This window comes from Macaca fascicularis, chromosome X (assembly GCF_037993035.2).
Source record: "Macaca fascicularis isolate 582-1 chromosome X, T2T-MFA8v1.1".
Taxonomy (NCBI): Eukaryota; Metazoa; Chordata; class Mammalia; order Primates; family Cercopithecidae; genus Macaca; species Macaca fascicularis.
This window is the reverse complement of record NC_088395.1, coordinates 117,642,603-117,670,548: the sequence shown is the minus strand read 5'-3', so window position 1 is coordinate 117,670,548 and position 27,946 is coordinate 117,642,603. Positions and strand designations below refer to the sequence as shown.

Below are 27,946 nucleotides of genomic sequence, written 5' to 3'. Positions count from 1 at the left end.
GCCTACATTATTCATGAATATTATTCTAACTCAATAGTGAAGTTTAGAGCTTTCTGTTGGTACTCCTACTTCCCTTGCATGTTTGTGAACTATAGCTAACATTTATACTTGTTCAACTACCATTTTTTACTTGTTCAGAAAGGCACTCTGGTCTCATCACTCCTTTGAAGGTGTCCTCGCCACTCCTGTAATCATTTTCTTACTTTTTCTCTTTCATGATGTCCCATCCATGCTGGCCATGGCTAGCTACTTCTCTTTTTACTTCCTTGACAATGTGGCCTGGCATTCCTCCTTTCTCAGTGACCGTTCTTTCTTTGATTGTCATTGCTTTTGACTTTGCTAGTTCAGTTTTTGGCCTTCTGCATTTCTTTCTCTATTGGATTGCCTCCACTCCCAAATACTAACTCAGGTAATTCCCTAATCTGTGGTTGGCAGGGGTGGATCCACATGTTGGGGGACCAAATACTTTATGTAACTTGAGAGGAAGGTTCCCTTTAAGTAAAAAACATTGTAAAATTACAAATACAAATATACCGGGGCCCCTCCCAGGGCCTTGGAAGGGTTCCAGGCAAGTCAGGAATTCTGAAGGAGCAGTTTCATTCACTTCACAGTAACTAGCTCTTGGTAAGCTTTTTGGGGTCAATCTTCTGAAAAATCTGAAGAAAGCTATGGAACTTCTGCCCATAAAAATGTACTATATACATATACTTTCACAATTCATAATTCCCCTGGACTCCAAGCTAAGAGCCCCTACCTTAATCTGTACCTCCAAACCTTCTATCAACTTGAATTCATGGCCCCTCTTGTCAGCAAATAAACTCTCCCAACTTTTCTGTTAGTAGCAAATTGACTAAACATTCCACTTGGGCTGAGTTATATGCAGAATTGGCTTAATGGTGTTCTCCTAGAAGGCCACCTGACTGCCAATCCCTTATCAGCCTGACTATGCAATTTTCTTCACTCAGGGCTAAACATAACAAAGGCAGGAAGCCCAAGTTTGCTCCTCTTCTAGTGTTCCCTATCTCAGTGAAATGATACCACTAACCACACAGATTAAAGAAGAAGCAAGGCCTTAGGCTCCTCCTCCTTTAGGCAGCTCTGAGCAATGAAAAAAAAATTATAATCCTCCTCTGCAATATGCAATTCAAATAAAAACAATACTAAGGCATAAATAATTAAGGAAGTGAAAAAGTTCTGATGTTCCTATGGTGATTGAGTCTTTTTTTAAGCTATATATTCAAAATTAAACTGTTTCCACATTACTAGATGCCATATACAAATGCTTTCTCTGGCTCCTGAGTAATCCAGCAGTGGCCCAGCTGCCCAAACCAAGAATCTGGGAGTCGTCTTTCACTCCTTTATTTCTATGCTAATTGATCATCAAGTTTTATATATTCTATCTCCTAAACTGGTCTTGAATGTTGAATCTTCATCCCCACAAATAATTATCTTAGTCCAAGGCATCAGCACTTCTCACTTAGCGTCACTGCCTCCAATTTTATCCACTTCCGTTCATTTCTTTACTCTGTGGCTAGATCACATTCTTGTATTTTGTGTGTGTGTGGTGGTGTTGTTGTTGTTGTTTATTTGTTTGTTTGATGGAGTCTCGCTCTGTTGCCCAGGCTGGAGTGCAGTGGCATGATCTCGGCTCACTGCAAACTCTGCCTCCTGGGTTCAAGTGTTTCTCCTGCCTCAGCCTCCTAAGTAACATTCTTGCCTTTAAGATGCTTAAATGCTGTCCCCTATTACCGGTAAGTTAAAAGTTCATGTTTCTTACCATGATATCCAAGGGCCTGCATGATATGTTCCTAGTTTACCACTCCAGCTTCTCTATTCTTGCCATGGGCCCTACTACTTATACACATTCAATGCTCCCTAAGCTGCCAGGCTTTCTCATACCTCCAAGCTTTTATACATGCCATACCTAGGCCTGGAAAGTCTTACTTCTTACCCTTTCCCCCAAATTTATGTGGATCACTCCTATTAGTCTTTACTCTTAAAGACTCACTCTTGGGCTTTTTCTCCTTTGGCAAGTCTTTTCCTATCTCCTCTCTGCAGACAAAGTTAAATGCCTGTCCTTTCATGCTCCCATAGAACTACTCAGTGTATACTTGGAGCTTGGTACCATCAGCATAGGATTATTTTTTACATATCTACCTCTCTATCTAAAATTTGAGATAATTGACAGTAAAGAGTGTAATTTATTTATTCTCACATTCCCCTGCAACTAGTTTGTACCTGCACACTTAATAGCTATCATGAATGGACACTCACCACGTGCCAAGTGTCTGAAGCTATCTCATTTAATCTCCACAACAGTCTTATGAGGTAGGTCTTATTCTTGTTTTATAGATGAGAAAAGCGAGACTTGATGGGGTTAAATCATATACCCAGGGTTACACAGGTGGCAAATATCAGAGCCAGGATTTGAATCTACGTCCCCACTTTGTCTCCAGAACCAAAGTTTTCAACAGTTAAACTATTTATTACCCAGTGGCATTAAAAAAAAAAAAAAAAAAAAAAAACCTCTAGCTTTCAGTAAGTGTTTAGCAATAAACTAGACCCTAGATGAGAACCGGTTTTTGTTTTGTTTTGTTTTGTTTTAGATACACTAAAATGTCTGTATCACCCTGCAAAATTCTGTGAGCATTTGTCATTTATCTTAAGGCTCAACCTGGTCAGCTCTCTGGGTTGACATTTGCAGAGAGCAGAAGTCCAAAAAAGTATCACTTTCTAAGTGTATCTCCCATATTCTATTGGAACTCAGAACAAGGCTACAAATGGCTGCCTGGACCACAAACTGCAAACAGCATTTGGCCTTGAGATCTACTGGGAGTTCCAGTTGTAATTCCTAGGGCCACCTAATTTCTCCAGAATCTCTCATCCCGACAACTTTCTCTATTCTGCTACTTCATAAAGAATGAGAAGCCCCTCTAGTCACCTATCATCTTTTATATGCCCACCCCAGTGTTCTGCAGTTCTTTTACCAGCAAGAGTTTGTCCTGTCAGAAACATTTTTTTTTCTACATTTTCTACCTCTTCCTTCACCTCTTGCCTTAGGTTTTCATACTTCACTGTACATCATTTTCATCTGAGAACTTAAAAAAAGAGAGAGAGATGCCATCTCCAGAGATTCAGATTCAGTTAGTCTGGGGTAGCCCTAGGCATCTTTGTTTTTTAAAATTCCTCAGGTATTTCTATTACATAGCTGGGATTGAGAACAACGACTTTAGACCCTACTATCCAATGAGGGTACCGCTTCCTTAGATAAGACTGGTGGAGGCTGCTCACCCTTTCTCATCCCAAGCCTGTAGGCCTGAGAGAACGGAGAAGGCAGACTTCCTCTTTTTCACTCAAAACGATTCGAGATCAGTACTTCTACACTTGCCTACAAAATCCTCTCTTTTGAGATTATCACCACCTAGTTCTCCTGGCCAAGTGCATTGTTTGCCATTGAGGACTCTGGCTCCCAGTCTTCCTTCCTACATTCTGTGCTGCCACCACTGTGTGAAACAGGATATTAATGGACACCTCCTTCATACCCTTTCCTTACGGATCCTTGATCTCTCTCAACTCTAATGAATTTTACCTCCCTTCCACTTCTGCAATCATTCCCACGGCCATCTTTTAAACCATTGGTTCTCAAGCAGGGTTGCACATCAGAATAACCTGTAGAGTTCCATAAAATACCAATGTCTAGAGTCCACCAATAACCTACTCTATCAGGATTTCTGGGGATGAAACCTGGGCAAATGAATTTTTAAAACTCCAGAGATAATATGCAGCCAGAGTGGAGAACCATAGTTGCCCCAAATCTTTTTATTATCCAGAATAACCCTTTCTCTGCAATATTCAACCTTGTTACCTCATTCTCTGAGCTCAGCTTCTCATCTGGCTAACCCGCTAATTGTTTCAAGTGCTTACTCCTATTTTATTTGTTCTTTGATCTCAACGAGACCTCAATTTCTAGAAGGTAATGGGGAATATTGAAACAGGACAATAATAGCAGATTTGTGTTCCAAATATCATTCTAGTCACTTCCATTTTTGGCCAATTTCTCAGCTCCCTTCTGGCTGAGATTCTATGGTCCAGCATGTAAATTGCTCTTATGATTCTGGAAAATTTCACTCTTTGACTTCTTGTTATAATTGTCCTATGAAACCCTTCCCTAATGGAATCCAACTATGAAAGCTCTCCACTTCTATGTCAAGGCTGCCAAGAGTTGCTGGAGGGAAATGATACAGCCATGCATATTGGTTGGTGCTTATAATAGTTGGGTCATTAATGGTGCTTGACAATAGTTTCCTCACCCCTTGCCAACTTCCCTTTCCAGTCACCACACCTAATATTCTAGAAATTCAGAACTCCACTGTAACTTCAGCTCTACCCCCTCCTCCCTTACTTTCAGCATGTGACCTTCCTTCTACTTCACCGAGATAAATGGAGGGACTCCTTTATTTCAGTTGAAAATTCCTTTGATTTCACTTTCTCTCCCACCCCTGTGAATTTATCTCCATCAGTAGCATCTTCTTCTCTTCTCCTGCCTCACTGCTGTCACCTTCTACCTAAAGTGAATCCACCAATTATGCTCTATTTCTTCTTGTATCCTCAATCTCTCCGTCTCTACTGGCACTTTTCTTTTGGCTTAAAAAACATGCTGAGATCACTGTTGTCCTTAAAAATTAAAATGCTTCTGCTTCTTCACATACTTCTCTAGCTGTTATAGTCTCAGCTTTTCCTTCTTTAGGTTGAACTTTTTGAAAAGGCAATCTAGATTTACTTAGCTCTCACTCCTCAAACCAGTGTAATGGCTCCCCTAAAGTCACAAATTAGCCTCCTCCTTGACCAGTGGCTACTTTTCTGTCCCTACAAGTGTGGACCTTTAGTCAAAACTGACATTTGTGACCACGAACTTCTTGAAGCTAACATTTCCCCCACCTTCTTTCATACAACTCTTTCCTAGAGTCTATTTCTGCATTTCTCAGTTTTCTTTCTCAGCCTCATTTGCAGGCGCTTCTTTCTGTTAGTTCTTTAAATACTATGGGGAATATTAGGAGCTATCCTAGGTCCTCATCTCTTCTCATCAACACACTTTTCCCTTGGGTCATCTCATCCACATGCATGATTTCAATCCCCATTGACACTAGTGATTCTCCATATATACCTCCAGCCCTGACACCTGTGTTGCACCCCAACCCCAGGTAGTTAACTGGCTACTGAACACCTCTATTTAGGTACCTCACAGACCCCTCACACTAAATATTTTCAAAATCAAGCCTAATTATTTAACTAATTATCTAATTAACTGCTTTTCCCCATCTAAAACAAGAAATAATTCTTCTTTTGTTTCCTAACTCAACCTTCTCCAGCTCTTCCTCTCACCATCTGATTAGTTGTCTAGTTCTATGAATTCTCCTCCCTAAATAGTCCCTCTGCATTGTCCTCTCTTATTGCTGTTACTGGCCCTTAAGCCAGGCCACTCTCATTTCTCACCTGTATGACTCCAACAGCCTGACTGGTCTCTTTCCCTCTCTTCCCGATTCCTCCTGTGGCTAGAGTGATATTTTAAAACACAAATCTGATATCATTGCCCTGCTTCAGTGTTCCCCCATTGCCTTCAGAATTAAATTTAAACCCCTTAGCATGGCATAGATAAGCCCTCCAGGATCTGGTCCTCACTTACATCTACAGTTTCTTCTCCTACCCCTCTCCCACTCTCAGAGCACCAGTTTTTCTGAACTACTTGTAGTTGTATTCATAGAAGCCCAACTAACAGCGTGTCATGCCTACTGCCTTCAAAATGATGGTCTTTCTACCTGGGATGCCATTCACTCCTTAATGGCTAGCTCTATGCTAGCCATTTAAGACTCACCTCAGTTCAATAATCATCTCCTCCAGGAAGCCTTCTCTAACCACCCCTTCCTTCAGTCTTGAATAATTGCCTCTCCTCAGTTCTCACTCCTACATATTACACTTACCACACTAAACTCTAATCGTTGAATAACTTATCTGTGTCCCTGACTAGACCTTTGGTTCTTTAAAGCCAGGGACTGGGACTTTTTCACCTTTGTACCCTAGCACCTACCTAGCACAGCATCTGACTCAATGTTTAATGAATAAGCAAATGAACAAAAAATGAATGGATGAATGAAAGACCTTCATTATATGAAATGAGGCCCAGTAAATGGGGACAGGTCATGCCTATTTGCTGTTATGTGTTCATAGAAGAGGAGAAGATGACTGATGTCTGCCAAGAAGGCCTAAGGGTGAGGAGTATATTTTAGAGTTGTTTTTGTAGTTAAAGTTGTTATTGGTGGCGTTGTTGCTGTTTTTACCCCAACAGTGGGAATGACTCTGTATTCATTCAGGCACACCTCTTGCCAGGTACCACTTGGGAGCCAAACGCATATATGGCAACATAGCTCGGCATGGTTCAAGGTTGAGCAAAGCAACCAATTCTCCCCCCAGACGAAATCCCTAGATGGTGCTATGGCTGCCTTCTGGAAGCAATTTAGAAAGCTGTGGCATGAGTCTTCCTTGTTGTAGGAGTTCCATTTGTTATCTTCCCCTAAAATTCCTGGAAGTTATGTTGGGCCTACTCACTGGATGTCATATGGTCATTTTCAGATTTATTTTTTAGAACACTTTCTAGCTTCTTGGAAACAGAGCATGCAGGAAAAGAAAAAGGATGACAGAAGACAGACATAGGAAAATGCTTTCCTACATAAATTTAGCCTAAAAGCACAAAACAACCATCATCTTTTTAAAAGCAATGAAAAGCATGCAAAATATTATGGTACATGTCATAATTTTACAAGCAACATTTAAAGCCTTGTTAATACAGAAAGCTAAAAGCAAAATATTGTATAAAGCATTTTTGATGCAGAAATAATTTTTCTAAAGAAAAATAAACACATAGTCCAGCTAGTTCTATGAGGCAAGCATTTTACAACCCTGGCTCTAAAACACAACTTCCTCCTGCTACTGTCCCAGCTTCTTTTCCTTTGAATCAGCGAGCCAGTTAGCAACTACATTGAATTGTGGATCAATGTAGTGACAGGTTATTCTGGGTGATTCATTAGAAACTTAAGTAACATCCTGAACTTGCAATCTAACTGGGAAAATAACCTTAATAAACAAGAAATAGCAACAGATACTACCAAAGAAAATTAGGTGCTAAGTTGGGCAGAATAGAGTATAGTAGCATGTCAAAGAAAAGATCACAGAAATCCGTGGTAGACAGTCAGGGCTTACTGGAGGAGGCATGTCTTGAGAAATGGGCCTTAAAGACTGGATCCTAGATGCAAGGGTAAGTCATCTCAACTAGGAAGAACAGTAAAAGTAAAAGCTTAGAAGTAGGGATGTATATTGCATGTTGATGAGGAAATGAGAAGACACAATAAATAAGTAGGGTGTAGCCTTGGAAATCAGGAAGGGAAGAAAGATGAAATCGGAGGTAGTAATACAAAATGTGCTGAGAAAGGTTTTTGAATAGTTGAATGACACAATAAAAAAAAGGTGTGAGAAGACAAGCTAGATAACTGTGTGCTGCTAAGGTACACATGCCATGGTGGGGGCAGGCTTCCAGATGGTTGCTGTTTCACTCAGGTGGAAGAGGAGAATGAATGGTGGGAGTGGAATGGGGAGGACCTCCCTACCACTGTATCTGTTGTCTCTAAGATCACTTACTGGACATTTCTGACAAACTCGGTGTGTGTGTGTGTGTGTGTGTGTGTGTGTGTGTGTGTGTGTGTGTATGATTTCTGCAACTATGTTGAAAATTACATGAGGATAGGGAACCTTGTCTCATACATAGTATCCCTCACAATATTCAGCACAGAGCTAGGCACATAAAAAGTAGGCAAAACTCTTTTCTGAGTGGTATATAAGCAGTTAAAAACATGCTCCAGATTCTAATTTTTAAACTGAGATAGCTAATAAATTAAATCTGTGCTCAAAGTCAGAATGCAGCCCAGATTTGTACATTGGCTGGATACCCATGTCTCTATCCTGTGGTCTTCCATTAAGCCCTTTGAGATAAAGGAAGCCTAATAAAACATTCCGTTGGGAGGCTTGTAGTGAAGTTGCTGGGGCCGAGGCCCTCCTGGGAGGTGCACTTATCTCATAATCCCTAGCTTGACACCAGAAGCCCTTGTCCTTCTTTCCACCCTTTGTCCCCCTCACCCTACCCAGATGCAATCTGTATTCATTCAGTGTTATATATTCCTAAAGCCAAACAACTTTTGTAGACACAGGGACCACTTCTGGCAGAAACAGTGGAGATGGCTAGGTTAGAGATCTGTCATATTTAAAGGCTATTTTTCATCTCAATATTCCTGAGCATTGATTTGGGAAATCCATGTTGAAAGGATATAGAAGTCTTATTAAAGGGCCATCCACCTCCTACGGGTGACATCCTTCATTTTCCTAACAAATGATCCTTAATGACTCGGTTACTCTTTAGCTGGATGATAGACGCTTTTGGTGTTTCACTGATTTATCTGTTACTAAGAGGCTGTCAGTTAGTGCCCCAAACAGGTCATTTACAAAATGTTGCCTTTGGCCTGTAAGAAATGAAATGCCTTAGTGTCTACTTAGCTACCAGGAAAGTGAATTAAGTACTGTGGTTGTTCCTTTTTTTACTTTAAAAAAATGCCATTTTGCTCTATCCTCTGATTTGTGGGTCACAGAGCACACTGTGCCATAACCCTCCTTAGGGAAGCCTTCTGAAGCCTTCCTTATACTTAGGTAAACAGTAAGTATCTCAGAATAGTTCTTCCTATGACAACAGCAGCCCTGCAGGTTTCAAAGAGGCAGGCGCTCATTTGTGAGAGCAATAGTTCCAGAGGGACTGATTTCTGCAAAGCATATTCTAATCCCTGAGACATCTGCTCTGTAAACAAATATCCTGTTTGGGGGCATATTACAAGAGGGGACCCACAGGAATTTCTCAACTCCTGGATTTACAAGAAGTACATTTCCCTGTACACAAGGAGAGATCAGTTCTTTTGTTTACACCTAATTTTTTTTTTTTTTTGGTATAAAGAATATCATTGTGTGGGCCTACAAATTTATTTATTTTTTGCATTGGAAATATGTGAAAGTACTATGTGGTGACTACAATAGAAAGATAGGCATAAAAATAGATTTTATTGTTGGCAGTAAGTATTTAAAGCAACTGACAGTACACGGTGAATAAAAATTTAAAAAGAAATTCCACATAACAGCCATATTTCTGGCTTACACTTAGCATCTTAGGCAAATACATATTGATTCTGAGCAGAAAAGGAAGGTGTTCATTAAATGCGTAAGAGGGCCCAAATATCTTTTACATACTGGATCATGAATGAATCTAAGGGAAGGGATGATAGGTGACTCTTGTGTTCTATTTTAATATTCCATATTTTTCTTTTTTACAAAAGCTAGTTACTTCCTGTTAGCAAATTAGGTCCTCAGGAGGAATAACTTGTCAGGATAAAGGTATGACTACTGTTGTATCCACTGAGGCACGTGGGTTCTACTTGCTTCTGTAAAAATTGAATTTTTGCATATTCCATTGGCTGAAACCTGTTTACAATCAAGCTACTCTCATTTTATGCAAGCAGTACAGTCTTCAACTACCGCTGGACTAGGAGTTGGGGGATCCAAATTCTAGGTCTGCCTTGCTTTGTTATTAAGTAGTGGAGCAAATTTGTGGAAGTCATTTAACCTCTCTGAACTTCTGCCTTCCTCTGTAAAATGGGAATAATCCCTGCCTTATCTCCATCATAGGGAGTTTGAAGAAGGTAACTGCCATGAGAGGTTTGGAACATTGTAATACACCTATAACGGCCTTCCAAAATACATCATCTTATTAGCAATATACTAAGTAACAGGGTGACTATGTTTAGACCTAGCACTTTCATCTTATGAGTGATATCCTTGGAAGTATATCTACTGAGAAAAGAGGATTAAACTGGGCCATTTTAAACATTCACTACTCTTATTATAATATCTTTTATTATATTAGCAAATCTCAGAAGCATATAGTTGGGAAGGCCCATGGTGGAAGGTCCATTCTCCTGCCTTCGTGTAGAAATTGCTAAAGCCATGAGATATCCAATGAAGATTCTAGAAAATGTCACTCTTAGTAACCTGTAGCATCCAATTAGCCTATCCGGAATTTATGTCTAGTTCCATTCTCTCTGGTGGAATATTAAGCCCATTTTCTCCTGCTAGGTCTTCAGTGGCTATGGAAAACAATATATGTCCTCCTCAAATTAGCAGGCTTTAATGTATAGATAAAAACTCAATGTGGTACCTGATTCTGCAAGAGTGGCCACAAGCCCAATTCACAGGTCAGATATTCCATGAGGATGACGGGATAGAGGAAGTAAAATGATAGTCACAGGTGAGCCCTTCAAGTCACCCCCACTCATACATGCAAACAGCTAACACCTTCAGTGGTATTATCTTCAAAAACATTCAGCAACAGTGATTATTCTGGGAAATCATTAGGAAGTTACCTCTTACTCATCTCCTTCTAGGCAACACGTACTGGTTCCACTTTCATTTGCATTCAATTGACATATGCAACAACTTTGATGGGAAACATTTGAAAACAAAAAGCAAAGATGAGGCAATGTCTTAATGAGACACTTCTGATCATGTGGATAATTATATAGGGTAAAAGTTTGAGGAGAAAAAACAGGCCTCATTTGCCTCAACAGGGAAAGCAACTTCATATCCCTTAGCCTTTGTCAATGTTCCTCTTCTTGCAACACTTCATTTTTTAAAACGTATCAAACTTCATGTTTGATACAGCACTCTTCTGTCTTCCCCTCTTATTCCATCCATCCTCTGTACCTTCTCCACCTCCTAATCTCCCTTTCAGTCATTACTTCCTCTCAATTTATTTCTCCCTGTGGCTTCTTTACCTTAGTGTAAACATCTCCCAATCCTACATTCCATACTTATTTTGGATTTGACTGTCTGGTGGTTTTAGGGGGCTACTATATTTGTGCCCAGTTTCCCTGTTCATTGGCCTTAAAGTGGAAGCACAGACCCTGGTAGATAGGGAGTGTGTGTCCTTATTCCACCTTCTTCCCATTTTAACACGGGTTGCCTAGGAGTAAAGGAGTAGTACAAGAGACTCTTCTATTGGGGCACAGCACTGACCCTAGAGGACAAGCAAGATGCCATGTCCTTCAGGTTTCCAAAAGGGCAGGGCAGTGATTTCCAAAGAGCACTCTTTGCTAAGCTGGATGTGCTACATTTGCAGAACCAAGAATGTAAGCACCATTCAGGATGTAGCAGTCTCTGATACCTGGCTTTCTGATAACAGAACCCTGAATTAATTGACACTCTTACACATTATTGGTGCAGTGATAATAACTTTGAGCTACTGCAAGATCCCAAAGGGTCTTCAGTATCACCAAAGAAAGATTTCATACTGTTATCACACTAAGTATATTTTATTGTGCATTAATTAGATGAAAGTTAGTAATATGCATTGACCAAAACATTTGATTAACAAGACCATAAAGGATAACTGAGAATTTTCTTTAATATAATTGTTGTGCAGCAAGGATTCCTGCTGTATAGAGTATATAGAAGATGACATACTCTAGGAATTAGAACAATATATATTCAATACAATAACAAAACTATATAGTACTTTAAGAACTCTTTCACATATATGAACATACTTATTTAGAACTTCAGCTTTTTAAAGTAAGCAATATGCAAGCCTATAAAGTACACACCAAAAAAACCCTACAAAACACCCAAAGCAAATGTTAGCATATCTACATTATCAAGAATATCTTCTCACCATCATTTCTTTCAAAAATATGTGAAAAAGTTCTTTCTTTCCTTTTGAGTGGCAATTTTTAAAAGTCCCGTCTTCTGAAATTCACGTATGTTTCAAAGCACACTATCATTTTCATAAAGAAAAATGAAAGCCACTGCTGGCTTTTAGATGCTGGGAACATAGTTTACCACACATTCCCTTTGTCCCATTGCAAGGTAGTGTGATATAGTAAAGTAAGCATAGGGTTTGGAGTTAGAGAGACTTGGGAGGCCTCTGGCTTCTGTCATTTGCTATGTGATTCTACGTTGTCTACTTAAATGCTTTGAGCTTAAATTGCCTCATCTGTAAAAAGGGAATAATATAGAGTGGCTGTAAGTATTAAATCAACACATTTAAAGTGCCTGGCACATAGGTTGGCACCCAGTAACTAGTCAGTAAATGGTAGAACACTTCCTATTTGTCTTGATTTGATTTATATACAATGATTCCCTCCTATGCCTCCAGGAAGAAGGATCATCACATAATTCCCAGGCTCACCAGCTCCCAAATCTCTCTCGATTCCCCACAAATAAAATGCACATGAACTGTGCCCTCTAAAGATACAGTCCTTTACACAGCATTGCATATCCTCTGAAACACACCTAATGCTCAAGTGCAGTAGAAGACACAAAACATATAAGCATGCTTCGGTAGACACAGACGTCACACAGAACATGTCACCTCTAAATGCAGCCTCACAGCCTCACCTGCTTCTTTCCAATATGTTCTTCCAAGCTTCAAGTCCTTAACATTGATTATTTTTGGAGGCAATATGCAATTTTCAGAGTCCTGGCTGCATTCATTTGCCTCATTGTTTTTTCCTTATTGGTTGATTTATTCATGTATTTATTAACGTATTTATTTATTCATTCATGTGTTTATTCCCCACCATGTTCCAAGATGGATGTCAGGTGGCTTACAAGAATACACAAAATACAACATGATAGCATAAATTCAAAGCAGATATAAAAGTAAAAGGAAAAAACAAAAACAATAAAAATAGGAACATGAAATGGAGCCTGGCAGAAAGCTAATACAAAGTGCATACATACCGTAGAGTCCCATTACAAGTGCTATGCATTGACCACACATTTGGCTCCAAGCTTTCTAGCAGCCAACAAAAGAGAAACCTGATCAGTCCCAGATTTCACAGGGCCCATAAAATAAAAATCAATGTATATGGTTAGGATGTCTCTTTCCTGGTCTAAATCCTGAAAACTTTTCTACAGTAAAGTATCATAAAATGGTGGCAAACTGTCCCTCCTAAATTGCTCTAACACCAAAGTTCAGCTTCTGGAACAGTCACCAACAAAATAAATCCTCAATCTTAAAATTACATCTACTATTTCTTTTTTTTCCTTCTACCTGTCTCTTGAAGTTCCATTTAGTCAATGAAATGTAGCTATTAAAAGGACTTCTTCAAAAACAAGCAAACAAACAAACAACAAAAAATCCTCTGCTGTCACCAAAGCAAATATTTTCAGTTAGGTAATGAAATAGACATCCTGAAATTACAATGGCCAAATTTGGAAAAACCCTCAAATATCCAACAAAAGAAAATGGTTAACTAAACCATCATGTCATCCTATAATGAAACATTATACACCATTGACAATGATATTTACAAATACTTCACATAAATGTAGGAAAATATTCATGATAAAAATGCTAAGTATCAAAGCAACAAAACTATATGCATTATGACTTTTTCTATGTAAAAATTATATATGTGCATACATAGCCATAGAAAAAGTCTGGAAATAAATCCATCAAAATATTAACATTGCTTCTAGGATTTGTGATTATGGGTGATTTTATTTTTTTCTATATGCTTATCGTTATTTTCCAAGTTTTTGACATTGATGAACAATTTATGATGAGACCAAGAGGTACTAAAAAGAAAAATAGCAACTTAGTTACCTCTGGCTTGTAAAATTATAGGCACATTTAATTTTCTTTTTAAAATTTTCTATAATTGACATAAAAAATGGGAGGAAGTTACTTTTAAAAAATAAAAGATTTCAAAAACCTAGTTTTCTCAGTTGTTCATCAATAAGGTCCAAAATGCTACAAATACAATGATATTATGGTTATTCAGCACTTACTAATTTTACTTTTAATAGCCATCTGGTACTTATAATTATATTCAATTATCACTAATATTGTGATATTTGTGCCAGGTATTACTATCCTCACTTAACAGGTGATGAAACTGAGGCTCAGAGAAACCAAGTGACTGGCCCAATGTCACAATAATCAGTGGCAGAGCTAAACATGAACCCAGGTCTCAAGAACCCAGGTCCAGTGCTCCTTCCATTAGTTCAAGACTGACTGTGATTAAGCAGTTACCAAGAGATAGGAACACAGAAATAGTAATCCCTCTTTCCCCATGAGAGTCAGGTTCCTGAACAACCCCCAAGGTAAGAGAGTTCAGCTGAGGAGATCATGATATCAGGAAGGAAAAAAATGGGCAAAAATGAGGTCTCAAGTAAACTGTTGAAAACCCTCATATTTTTATGCAGGCAAACAATAACAACAGCACATTACATAAAAAGAATAATGAGTTTACACAGTTTAAATCAGTAAAAATGATAGGCTTTATACAGTTTCCATTTAGATCCTGAGATGATTTCCAGTGGTGATGAGGATGTATCTATCACTCATTATGGTAGTGGCAAATGGGGGTGACAGAGAAGCAATGAACAGAAGTGGACTATTCATTTAGTTCAAATTATGGATATCTATACTCTTAGAGTCAGTGAAGTCGAATCCTGAAGTTATAACAACTTGCTTGAGGCTTTATTTCTATCAAGCAAGTGAATTTAAGTGGCCCTTCTAAAGATGCTTTTGTCTTCTCAAGTCCTTTTTGAAGACACCTTAGCAGTTCTGTATGGAGCTCAATTTAATCATTCAATCTTTGTCTGAAGGCAGCTTATTAGCTGTCCAGTAAGAGTATTTAAATGGTACTACTTGATAATTTAGGCTTTTCTGAGGTTTCTTTCTTCCCAATGTAGTCTTTTCAAAAGTCTCATAGGACCTTTTAATAGAGTCTAATTAAATCAAACTTTGTCTGAAGGTAGTTTTTTCAGCTGTCCAGCAACAGTATTGAATGGCACATGATTTAAGTTCTATTGAAGATTGTTTCTGTCCAATATGATTATGTTTGAAGGCATCATAGCACCTCTTTATAGAATTGTAAGTCACTCAAGCTTTGAACAGGTAATATTTGACACATGTAAAGATGTCCATTTTAATTACCTTCTTAGGGAGGTTTTAATATTGTTCCAAAAATTTTGCTCCTGTTTCTTATAGCTGTATTTGTTTCCAGTCTCACAGCCTCCTAATTGTCTTCATCATCACTTATGATAATAATCTCTGGAGTTAACAAAGCTTCCTGAGGATCAGCCTCTAGCAGCATTAACTTGAATTAGTGTCAACAGGCTCAGATTCAACTTCCGCCAATGATTGCTCTTGTGCCAAATTTTCATCCTCATCCATAGGTTTTTCTTGTCTTTGGGAGGGATAGAGGAAAGATATTTCACCACCTCTAGCCAAGTCTTCTCACAGGTCACATTAATGACAGGCTCTGTTAAACTATCTAATGCCTCTTTGGGAAGTTACCTCCTGAAAACCCATTAAAAATCAATAGCCAAACCTTTATTAAGGATATGCCATTAGTAATGATGTAGGAGTCTCATGCACTAGGATCTTCAGACAGTGGAAACTTCGCGAGATTGTGAAGTTATACATTAGTTTATAATAAGCCTTCCTGAATAGCCAGATCAAACACTGACTGAAAGGCTCAAGAATCTGAGACATGTGGCTAGTTATAAAGACAATCTTACCATTAGGATGCACATTGGCAAATGTACATGAAACACCAAATAGACTGAAGAATTAGCAGGACTTTGAATTCAAGGTATTTTTCTTTTTTTTTTAAGTAGTCTTGAACATCCACAAGAAAGTACTGTTCAAACCATCCCTTAAGGAGAGGAGGATTCATCCAGGCTTTTCTATTTGCTTGCCAGTACGCTGGAAACTTGGCTCATTTATTTCCCCTGAGAGGGTTTAGGCACAGTTTTCTGTAGAGCAGCAAGGGTTTCATTATGAGGTCACCTGAAGTATTGGCAAAAAATGGAAATGTCAGTCTCTCTGATTTTGCTGACCTCAGCATCAGTGGGCTCTTGCTCTTCAGAAGTATTCAAAGGGTTCCAAAGCTTGAGAGTCTCGAGAGCACTAAAGATTTGTGCAGGCACGTAATCCCCTTCTTCAGCCACTTCCTGAATTTGTGGTGAATACAACATGAGAGCTACAGGAACGGTTTGTTCTTTGGCACAACCGCCAAATAAGACCTGGTCTCCACATTATGGTGCACCTTAAATTCCTCAAACCATCCCTTACTCCCAACAAAAATTTTTCTGGATTCATTTCAGTGTCTAAAAACATGTCTTTGAAAACTCATCTTGCATGGTCACAGATCTCTTGCATTGAATGTGTTTCATTATTCTTTGGTTTATCTTCAATCCAGAGGTTTAACTTCATTTCCATCTTTTCCATCCTTGGGTCATGAAGAACAAAGCATCTTTTAAGTTATGTAGGTGTACAAGTGGCAGTACTGGCCATACTAATAGTTTTAGCTTTCTTTATGGTAAGAATTGTAGATTGATTAACAGTATATGTGACCTACAAAGCTATTTATTTTACCTTGAAGAAGCAGATTGAGAATGTCCTGTTTCTCTTCTAAAGACATCACCCTTCTTGCCCTCTGACAACTTTCCATGGTGTCAGTGCCCTTGTACTTGCTTCATATCTGTAGAAGCCATGTTTCAGCTTTATGCTAATTAATGCAACCTGAAAGTTACTTACTAGAGATTTCATATCCCCGCTTATCACAAAGTGTTAGCATATGATATTTAAGCACCAAATGGTATTCTAAACACCAGAAGGATAAATAATATATTGGTGTGCTACTCAGTGCACATGGGGCTATCTAGGGGACAATAGCTTGAAGAATGAGAATGGAAACAAATGACTTAGAAATGCCTTCCCACTTACAATATAGTCAGAGAGACAATATTGTGGCAATGTGGACTGATTCCCACATACTGAATTCAAAATTTTCAGTTACCAAAAAGGTATACAGAAGTAAACCTATACCCAAATTTCTAAAAAGAACAACTTATAGTTAGGGAGGGATTATTGTAAATTGTACTCTACATTATCAGAAAGAAAGTCACTGTTGATATATTCAAGACAGTACTGTTGCTATGATTACCCTTGGCTTAACACTATGAATTTAATTTTATGTGAAAGGAAAACACAGTGTAAATGTATTTTCTGCCAGCCCACAGTAAATCAATCAAACATTCTTCTCAGACAAAATGCAACCTCTGAAGATATAGATGTAAAGGTCAGGCAGGCCCTGAACAGTCAATCCTCAAGAAACAACTACCTAAGAAAGAAAGTGAAAATGAAAGAATAAACTAGCCCATTTTCAATGCCCGGCCACTGATACTTTACTTTTATCCCCTCCTCCTGGGAAGATAGAGCGAAGCCTGGCTTTCTTATTCTTCTCTTCAGGGGCCATGGGAAGTGGTTTGGAGCTGTGGTTGAGTGCTGAAGAATCCCGGTTGTTACTATTCATCCTCAGTGGGGGAGCTGGGGGTTTCTCTTCATTATCCAGACCGTCAGACATTTTCAGTTACAACCAATTTCACAGCTCCTAAAGAAAAGGAGGGAAAAAACAGGAGTTGAGGGAGAAGAGGTCTAAAAACAACCTAATAAATATGGGGATTCTAACATCTTAGAAACAAAAGCATTGTTCTCATGTTTTCTCAGGTTTCGTGTGAGGATCGTTTTTAGGGGTTTCTCTTCTGGAGGGAAGGAAGTTACCTCCCAAAAACCCTGATGCAATTTTCAAAAAAGGAAAGTGAAAGCAGTGATTAATGACTTTCTAAATATTATAAAAACACATAAGTCCCTTTGCTTTTCCCACATTGAAACTCTATTTTCTCCTCCCCACTACCAGTGTTTTAGTGAACAATTTACAATCTTATTTTAAAATTCTATCCTGATGCTTGTAATGGTCAGGTGATCAGCCTCCTCAGAGTTTGGAATTGACACAGGTTTGGCTGTTGATTTTTAATGGCCCATAACAGTGACTTGTTAGCTGCTTTAACAGCGAGCTGTCCTTGGTGTTTATTTCTTACATGTGCGTACCTCAGTTACAAAATGCACTCTCCTGCTTTTAATGATAATTAACTGAGAAACCATCCCATAGATCTGGCAGTTTTAGCAGAGTTGGAGTGGCTGTTAGGGTAAACAATGTTCCATATTCTCCCAAGCAGGCAGAAGATAAAGGTGGGCAAATGTCAGAGGGCCAGTTCCCGAGGAGACACCATAACCTTACTCCCTGCCACATTTTACGTCTTGAGAGAAGGGACAAGGGAGGTGATAGAGGTAGCTAGCTGTAAGATCCAGTCTGGGTTTTAGGAGCTTATTTGCTCTTAATTTCATTATTCTTTTTTTTTTTTTTTGAGACGGAGTCTCACTCTGTCGCCCAGGCTGGAGTACAGTGGCATGATCTCAGTTCACTGCAAGCTCTGCCTCCCGGGTTCACACCATTCTCCTGCCTCAGTCTCCTGAGTAGCTGGGACTACAGGCGCCCGCCACCATGCCCAGCTATTTTTTTTTTTTTTGTATTTTTAGTAGAGACAGGGTTTCACCGTGTTAGCCAGGATGGTCTTGATCTCCTGACCTCATGAGCCACCTGCCTCAGCCTCCCAAAGTGCTGGGATTACAGGCGTGAGCCACTGCGCCTGGCCAAGTTCATTGTTCTTTAGTATCTTGTGTCTACGTCTGAGTATATTCGGTTTTCATTCCCCCGGGAGGATAAAGTAAACTGGAAAAGCATGGACTCCCCCAAGGAAATGTTTCTGTCTCCAGGTATTTTCCTACTCTAATTAAAGTCCTTCCATAAGGTCCTGACCCCAGCATAAGTCAGATACTAACAGTACCTTCCAAATGAATCCCCAGTTTGAATTCAAGGAAAATCAAATCCCTTTAAAACTACATCTCTGTAAGTTTATCAAGTATTACCTGGTACTAACTTAGGAACATAATAACTCTCCAAATATGACTTAGCATATCACTTTGTTCCAACAACATTTACTATGAACAAACCTAAGAACAATAAAAACAAGACAGGGGTCTACTCATTAACTGTTGTGCTGAAAAATTATCTATCAATCCTTTCTGGCCCTTTAGTGGTTACAATGTGTTTATTACTCTCAGTAATGCACTCTAATTTACATCATGTTATGTAGAGAATTTCAAAATTTTTATTTTGCTCTAAATTCTCTCAAATATATATAGTCTGTAACTACTCAAGAATAGGTTACTATCAATTAATAGCTTCTCCATCTGTACAGGTGATTGACAACTAACAATTGGCTTGATCTTGCTTTGAATGGAAGATCTCTCTGGTTTTGCTAAGTGTCATGTCTTGCATTATCTTAATGAATTAAGACCAATTCTATATTTTTTCAGTAATAATGATAGTGAAAATACTAAGTAATAAATGATTTGTCACTATCACCAACAATTTCATAAAACTCACATATTCCTATTTAGGTCAAACTACAGAACAAGGTACAATCAAAAAGTAATTGAGATGTCAAGGATAAAGCATATTCATAGATACTATTGGTACTAGAGTAAATATTTTAATTGGAATATGAGACCAGTGCTAATGTGTCTGCATTATCTTTTGCATTTTGACTGTTGGTCCTTCTAAATTCCTAGTTTCTCTAGAATTAAAGTGAATTTAAGACTGACTTCACCAGCGGCATTATTCTGTACTGGACAGGTTCATGGTTTTAATTTAGTCACAGAGAACATTTGCCACCAGAAACAAGGCACTAGTTTTCTCTTTAACTTTTCTGGGTTCAAAAACTATGCACAAACATGAAGTGATTATTACATAAATATGTATACAGATATACAAAACCTAGCTTGGTAAAAATAGTGAAATTTGAAAGTTATTGCAGAGAAACTGAACATTTGAAAACAGAAATACCTAGAAGACAAATTTCTAAAAAGAGTGTCTCACAGGAAGAGAAAGCCACCATTTTCTGGATAATATATATTTTCTGATGACATATTTAACTTGAGATGACAGAAGTCAGGAAAACATGCCACTTGACCTCTTTAAAATGATATACAAAGCTGATCTTGCAAGATAAGACAAGAATCTGAGCCAGCCAGGGTTTCCGCTCAACTACAGAATTTAAAATACTATGCTCCTTTGTTCTTGATAAATAGGGGTGGCTGACAACAGAGTGACATTTTTTGTTCCTAATTACTCCATCTGACCAGAGAGGCAGGTAGATGCCCTGCTTCTTTTCAGGCTGCCTGATTACCCTGACCTTATTTGACCACGTATAATATAGGTTGGGAAGAAAGGAATACTTGGGATCTAAAACTCAAACTACTTCTATATTGCACTAAAAATCCCTGACCAAAAATTCAATAACACACATTTGCCATGGTCAGTATCACAGACATTCTGCAAAGGACTCAGCCTATGTGACATACATGCCTATTGCCCACGAAACTGAAAGTGTTTCAATGTCATTCAACTCATCAAGGCATCATAAGAAGAGTTGGAATACACCTTTTACAAAGACAGAAGTGAAACTGAAGAACCTATGTCCAGTTCCACACTAGGAAATTAATAAAGCATGAACCAAACCGTTTTCCTAGACAGTTCAGTTATGGTTTTGTTTTAATTATCTTGATATTACTTCGGTTCTTTACTACCCGTTACAAGGCACAACCAATCATCCTCTGCTAATGATTCCAGATAATTCTGATTTGGTGTTGAAAGAATAGTACAGGAGGTCCTTGGTATTTTAACTCACCTTCAAATCAAGTGCCTCTAAGCACACTTTTAGAAGACCAATGGAGAAAGGGTAGGGACCTGCAAGGAATCCTTGAGGTTAAAGTATTTGTTTCCCAAGTGGGAGGTATCTCCTACTATTCCACAAACACATTTAAAAAGTGATTTTATTATGTTATGTTTATAAACAATGCCAGTCTACTTAGCCATGTGTTCCCCTGAGACAGCTTTCTATAAAGGATACTATTAATGGATTGCTGGTTCAATCTGCCTATGATGTCATTATTTCCAAGATCTTGAAAGAGACTATTTTATTTTGGGCGGCTGTAGGCTCTATTTCAAGAATTGTACAAAAGCACCATTATTCTCTAGGAACCCAATCAAAAAACTGTTTATTTTTAAAGTTCAACTGTTGTTGTTCATTTCTATAACAGTACAGAAACTTGTGAGTAGCACATTAGATACAGCCACGGGCCATTCATTTTACTTTTAGAGGTTGGCCCTTAGCATTGTGGAGCTAATTTTAATGGATAACCAGCAACGGTTTATATCTGCTCACAGACTGATTTCATACTTGACTACTAGGTTTTTCAGAGATAATTTAAATGGCTTTTGTAGATGGTGTATATTTTTGATTCAGCCCTTGGGACTTAATGTGGTTTAGCAATGCTCTGTAATTACACTTGCAATTCATCAGCAATAAGACATAAGCCTCTGTTTCACGATAGGCAAGGAGTCTAAATACCCCTTTTCTTCAGAGTACTAAAAGAGATTACTTCTCTCTTTCCCTGTATCTTTCTCTCTCCCTTTCTCCCCACTCCCCACACAAGTTTGAAGGCATGTACACACAGGAGCACACATGAACACATACAGAGGGACCTTCATTAACTTGCCTTGACACAGAGCTTTATTGCAAAGCATTTTAGAGAAAAAAACTATTACCAAGATGCATGGTAACTATAGATTAAATGATTATAAATTAGAAACAATTGTCATTAGTCTCTCATTCCTCCAAAATGCATTCTCTTAACAAGTGAAGTGCCACAACTGGACACTCAGGGAATGCTGGGTAGGTTAAAAAAGAAAGCCACCACCAACTTGTGTAGATCCAGAAGTCAAGGGGAAAAATAGGTCATCAACTATACTCTAGCTAATGTGACCAAAATTCACACTATGACCTATGTGTTAGTTTGAATACAACCAAAAATGCCAATGTGTCTCTTTGCTACAAGCACTCTACCCAAGTGTGTGAAGGATGAGAATCCAGAAATACTAGTTCTACAGTTTGAGGACCATCTATTAAGCCATGAGCAATTGAAATAAATATTTTTTATCAGATATCATACCATCAGAGAAATAGAAACAACTATATGTCTGTATTATTTTGTCTGCTTTCAAAATACACATAACTATGTATTTTCATATTTTCCCAATGAAAACTAAATTAACACTGCCCTTCTTTTAAAAACAAAACCCCAGGTTAGCATATGTACAGTCATGATCTAACGAACCCAAAAGTAAATATCCAAAACCACCAGCCACGCAAGGCCATTATCACAAATCTGAGCACACGCCAAGTTTGTTTAACACCCTTTTCATAGCAAATGAGAGGATCAAACATAGGACTGAGCTGTTCATTAAGGGAAATTTCCAAGGTGAATTTCCTAATATTTCTGATATATATATATATATGAGGGGTTACAAGAAACCTTGACTTGATGAGATGACAACCCTACAATAATGAACTGACATGAGTACATCTAAAAGAGGATGGATTTTAGGATTTCAAAGGTCAAGAACCTTTGAACTGGTCAAAGAACCTTCACTACATTAAAATGTAAGAATATTTCCAATCTCTGGAATTGGGAAATTCTTTATAACAAGAATTATCTCTATAGATAAAAAAGAATTGATTTTTTCATAATAGTATTCAGACTTCAAGTTATTAAGTAAACACAGACACAAAGTTAGCTAATGACTCCTTAAACAATGATATCAACACAGGCTTGTTCTTTGTATTGACGATGAGGTTGCTGCATTTACTATCAGAATGATATGTACACTGAATTGTACTTTGGTGGTGGGCAAAAAAATCCAAGAGTTACAACTGCTGGCTCTTTCTTGGGCTCTCTTTTAACCAAAGGCATACATTTTTGAGATGGCTAGCTGAGCATTCAGGCATAGACTTGACTGGGAAACAAACCATGCTTTGCTAACTAGCCTATGCTGATACTAAATCTACTTTATCTTGGATGCATTATTTACAAAAGAACCAACCAGCTCACTTGTGACTGATAATGTAAGAAGACGTAGTGTACATTTAACTGCCAAAAAAAGAAAAAATCATCTAGCCTTCCACAAAGGAGACAATGTCTTAGGATTTGAAAGAAATATTATACGTTGCCTTGCATTTCTACAGCAACTAGCATCTGAAGATTTCTAGTGACTTTTCAGACATTAATGCCCATAACATGCTAAGACGCCAAAGTGGGCATTTTACAGGGAGAAGAATGAACCAGATCTAGGTCTCCCAGCAGCTGTGAACCCACACTACCATTCCCAAACTACGTGGAAAAAGGGCAGCCCAACCACTAACTATAGCCAGCTGGATGGGCCCAAATTACCATTTTTATCATCTTGTCTCAAATTGCACAATCATTATCCAAGTCACTCCCTTCATTAGATCATAAGTTCCTTGAGGGTAAGAGCCCCTCAGTCATAATTATATACTTTCATACTACTAGTACAGTCTCTTGTTCCCAACAGGCATTAAATACATGTGTGAAGTAATGAAATGGAACTCTATACATTCTATGTATTTGTTACAGCTCTGCATAAGTTTTTCATAATGTTGCATAAGCCTATAGACCTAATTGTAGCAGGTCAGAGACAAGAAAGCATATTTGGAAATATCAGCACTAGTCTAACTGCCAAGTAGTTGGGCATCATGTCAAAACCAGCTACCATCTGATTACCAGCACCTCATTTTAAAAACATATGAGTTTGTAATGTCCAAAGGGCTTCCATGTCTTGCTCTTCTTTGAGCCTGACATCAACATTGTGAAGAAGAAAGTACCATCTCCATTTCTTACATGAGGAATTTACAAGCATTGAGTTTATTTTGCCCAAGGTCAGAAAAGAAAAAACTGAGAAGAGTATCCAATCCCTCAGCTCCTAAACTTGTCAATTCCCTTTCCAGTACACCAATACAATGCATATCCAAGTAAACCCACAAACACACACAGACTCTTCATATATACATTTTTATCCTCCTAAAAGATTTATACAACAGGTCTACCCTTTTCATTTCAACCCACTTCATGCTGGTACTTACTATTTCAAATGGCTTTTCCCATTTAAAGACACAAGGCTAGGTGATTTACTGACAAAACTCCAAAAGGTTTCGTTGGCTAGTTGTACCAATTCTTAGATGGCCTTGTTTTGGAGCTTGCCTCTTCTGGAGCACTCACCAAGGGAACTCTGCTATCAGAGACAGGGGTGTGCTGTTTCAGAGAGCCTCACTAGGGAGATATCATTACAGTGTGTAATGGAGGGAAGCCAGTTCTAAGATCATTTGATCAGAAGGAGCTGAGCTACTTGCTAGGCAGGAGATCTGCAAAAGCAGCCAGACAAGCAAGAGAGGCACTAGCTCTTTTTACAGCCGCCTAGTTTCAATCTTAGATCATGTAAGAGATAGCTCACTGCTGACATACATACAAGCACACTCACACAGCATACATTCATGTTCTCTCTCATACAAACAAGCAAACGAGGTCAGTTCTGCTGTAGTATTGTTGTCTGCTAACACTTTCATGAGTGACTTCCATTGTTTTCAGCAGGAACTTGACATTAATTGAGTCCAAGAAGCCAGCATATTATAGTTGCAAATTTCAACGTCAAGTTGCAAATAGGAAGTCAATAGGTATAATCCAGCATCCACACTCCATATACTGCATATAAGGAACAAATAATTCTTTTTCTTTTTTTAAATACAGTTCTTTTTCAAATGACTTCTTAAGCCTCTAAACATATGCAGCACCATACTTTGTTATTCATTGTGTGTGCTGCATGAGCTAATGCCCAGAAGATGCTAATGATTATCTTACATGTACTTATATTTGCAAACCAATGCATTATTACAGGTTTCAGCTTTGGTGCTTCTAAAAAGAGAAAATAAGATCCATAAAGAATAGAGGTAGAAATATTTTAAGTATAAAAAAACAAAAGTAATTACCCTAAAAGATGCCTCAGAGAAATTGGTGGGAAAAAAGAAAAGGGAAGCAAAACCTAGCAAGAAAACATTTCCTAGTTCTTAGAGAACATAACATCCTTGGAAGCATTTAGATGGAACAAATTAGATAGACCAACATCCCAAACAAGCAGGATATGGTAAACCAATGTCTTGAGTCTCTGGAGGTCTCGCTGTTCTCTGTTACTATGCTTGGATAATAATTATCCCCTTTATTGTTCCACCCCAGTGAAATATCAACAAATGTCCTCAAATTTAAGCTTGGAAATTCAATTTCTGAATTTCCTAGAGATTTCTGCATACCACAGAGGTGGCTGAATGTTGCTTTTCAACCTGTGCATCATGGCTCATCATCCTAGGTCCTTGCGCTATTCCCAATTTCTCTGTACCCAAATTGGCTTTCTACAGGGAAGGTGCCCATTTCACATCTGAAGAGAAGAGCTACCTGGGGCAATGGAGATTTGGTATTATTTCTAAACTAGGAACTTAGATCAATTTAGCAAAGCTCACAGTTCACCAAAAAAGTGACTTCTTGCCAGAATTGGAGGTTAAAGAATTTGAACTGGTGTAAAATGCAACACTTCCTCAAGTTTTTGCCCCTTGACCTATGTTTACATGCCCGTATTTTAAAAGGCTCAGCATGCATTTAAACATCTCATTTGGGAGCTATGGTTAAGGAAGAGGAAATAACATCTATTAAAAACAGCCTTTCTTAAATAGTGAAGGAAGAATGGAACATGACAAAACCTACTTTCTGCCCATCCCCCTTCACAATGGTAGGGGATAATCATTTAGCTGACAAGGGCCTTACTTGTGGGAATTCCCCCATCTTTGAGCCCACTAGACAAATGTTTTGCATTAAAGAAAACTGGCATGGGTATTTTTTAAAATATCATAATACACCCAAAGCAGTCTCTTTAGAAATTAAAAGCCTGATCTGAAGGACAAACTCATAATTGAGTATGCTGGTTTTCCCATGGCCTTTCCATGCCCAGCTTATACAAGCTCATAATTTGCAAGTGGCTGAACGTTTATTACTTCACTACCTGGTTGCAGCTGCTGCTGTCCACTTATAGAATATATGGCTCATCATTAGTCCATGCTAGAGTAGATGTCTACCCCAGCACAAGATCAGCTTTACTTCCCTAGTGCTCATATACATACAAAGCAAAGACTGCTATGTGCCTAAGTCTTTCTGTGGACCTGGAAAGCCCCCAAGCTGAGATCACAGGGCCCAGCCCTTACCACACAGGAAGGAAGATAGGGTATTTTGGGAGGAAAACTGCAGATAAAACAGAAGCAGGGCTTGGTGGAAGGAGCTGTAATCAGCAGGCCTGAGGGTAAATCGGTCAGTAGTTCTTGAGTCATTCCCGTGGAGACTGCAGTGTAGCCTAGAGCACATTCTGACAAAAGCACTGGGCAGAGAGAAAGGGGAGGAAACTCGGGTGTTCATAATAAATGTACATAACTCTGTATCAAATGATGCTTGTCTTAGAGTGTTCTTTTTTCTTCAAGATCGAGCCTGATAAATCCCCTATGTCACAGTACTCCCAATTATGCTAGTCAATCACCAGCTGGTTTTGTGGACTTTAGCAGATCACCTAGCATGCCCCATACTCTTCTGCACAGCTTAATAATGAAGGTCTATAGGTCACATAGCTGCATAAAGAGAGGAAAAGAAAAGATCTTATGTCAGCCCAACATTCCTTTTTACAGGAAAATATACCAACTAATGCTTTATCCTTGTTGATTTCTGGTTGACTTTCATTTCAAAAAATCCTGAGCCCAAAAAAGAGGTACTACTCTTTGAGGTGTCAGATAGTAACTGAGAATATATTATTGAGGCCCCTTAAGTAACCCATCTGTGTATGAATCCACTTACTCGAACCACAAATATTTACCAGTGCCTATGTGCTAGGCATCATACTAAGTGATGGGTGTAAGCAGATAAATAAGTGTCTAGCTCTGAGTGAGGTTATAGGCTCCAGCAGTGGGTTTCATTACTGGCCACACATTATATGTAAAATGTATGTCATATAGCGTGGAGATTCCTCAAGGATCTAGAACTGGAAATACCATTTGACCCAGCCATCCCATTACTGGGTACATACCCAAAGGATTATAAATTATGCTGTTATAAAGACACATGCACACGTATGTTTACTGTGGCACTATTCACAATAGCAAAGACTTAGGACCAACCCAAATGTCCATCAATGATAGACTGGATTAAGAAAATGTGGAACATATACACCATGGAATACCATGCAGCCATAAAAAAGGATGAGTTCATGTCCTTTGTGGGGACATAGATGAAGCTAGAAACAATCATTCTGAGCAAACTATCACAAGGACAGAAAACCAAACACCGCATGTTCTCACTCATAGGTGGGAATTGAACAATGAGAACACTTGGACACAGGGTGGGGAACATCACACACTGGGGCCTGTCATGGGGTGGGAGGAGAGGGGAGGGATAGCATTAGGAGATATACCTAATGTAAATGACGAGTTAATGGGTGCAGCACACCAACGTGGCACATGTATACATATGTAACAAACCTGCACGTTGTGCACATGTACCCTAGAACTTAAAGTATAATAATAAAAAAAAAGTATGTCATATACAGATAAAAATAGAACTACATAACAAGGATATGTGCATTGCAAAATGAGAAGTAAAATTTTAAAAAGAGGAGCTATAGCACTCCAGAAAAGGTCAAGACTCTCTTCACCTTATTGCTATATGAGAAATCATACTACTACACACAAGGAATGTGTTTGATATTATTCCAGGGAACATAGCTGCCTGGCCTTACATCCTCCCACCACCAACATTCATATGTACCAGGTATCATGTCAGGTACAGGAAGCATACAAAGAGAGAAGAATAAAGACAAATCTCGATCTTCAAAGAGCTTCTAGTCTAGTGAGGAAGGCAGACATGCACATATACAATAAGAATACA

The 27,946-nt window shown here is 38.6% G+C and overlaps 1 protein-coding gene across 6 annotated transcripts in view; it reads right to left on the bottom strand.

The window, feature by feature from the left end:
* PAK3 (p21 (RAC1) activated kinase 3) overlaps window positions 1-27,946 on the bottom strand; it is a 285,291-nt gene that overhangs the window by 80,414 nt on the left and 176,931 nt on the right. For all 6 annotated transcript variants that reach the window (XM_045383866.3, XM_045383855.3, XM_074029472.1 and 3 more), the window contains one exon: window positions 17,351-17,552. In XM_045383866.3, coding sequence (XP_045239801.1) covers window positions 17,351-17,525 — 175 coding nt within the window. In that variant the 5' untranslated portion in view covers window positions 17,526-17,552. The remainder of the gene's footprint in view (window positions 1-17,350; window positions 17,553-27,946) is intronic.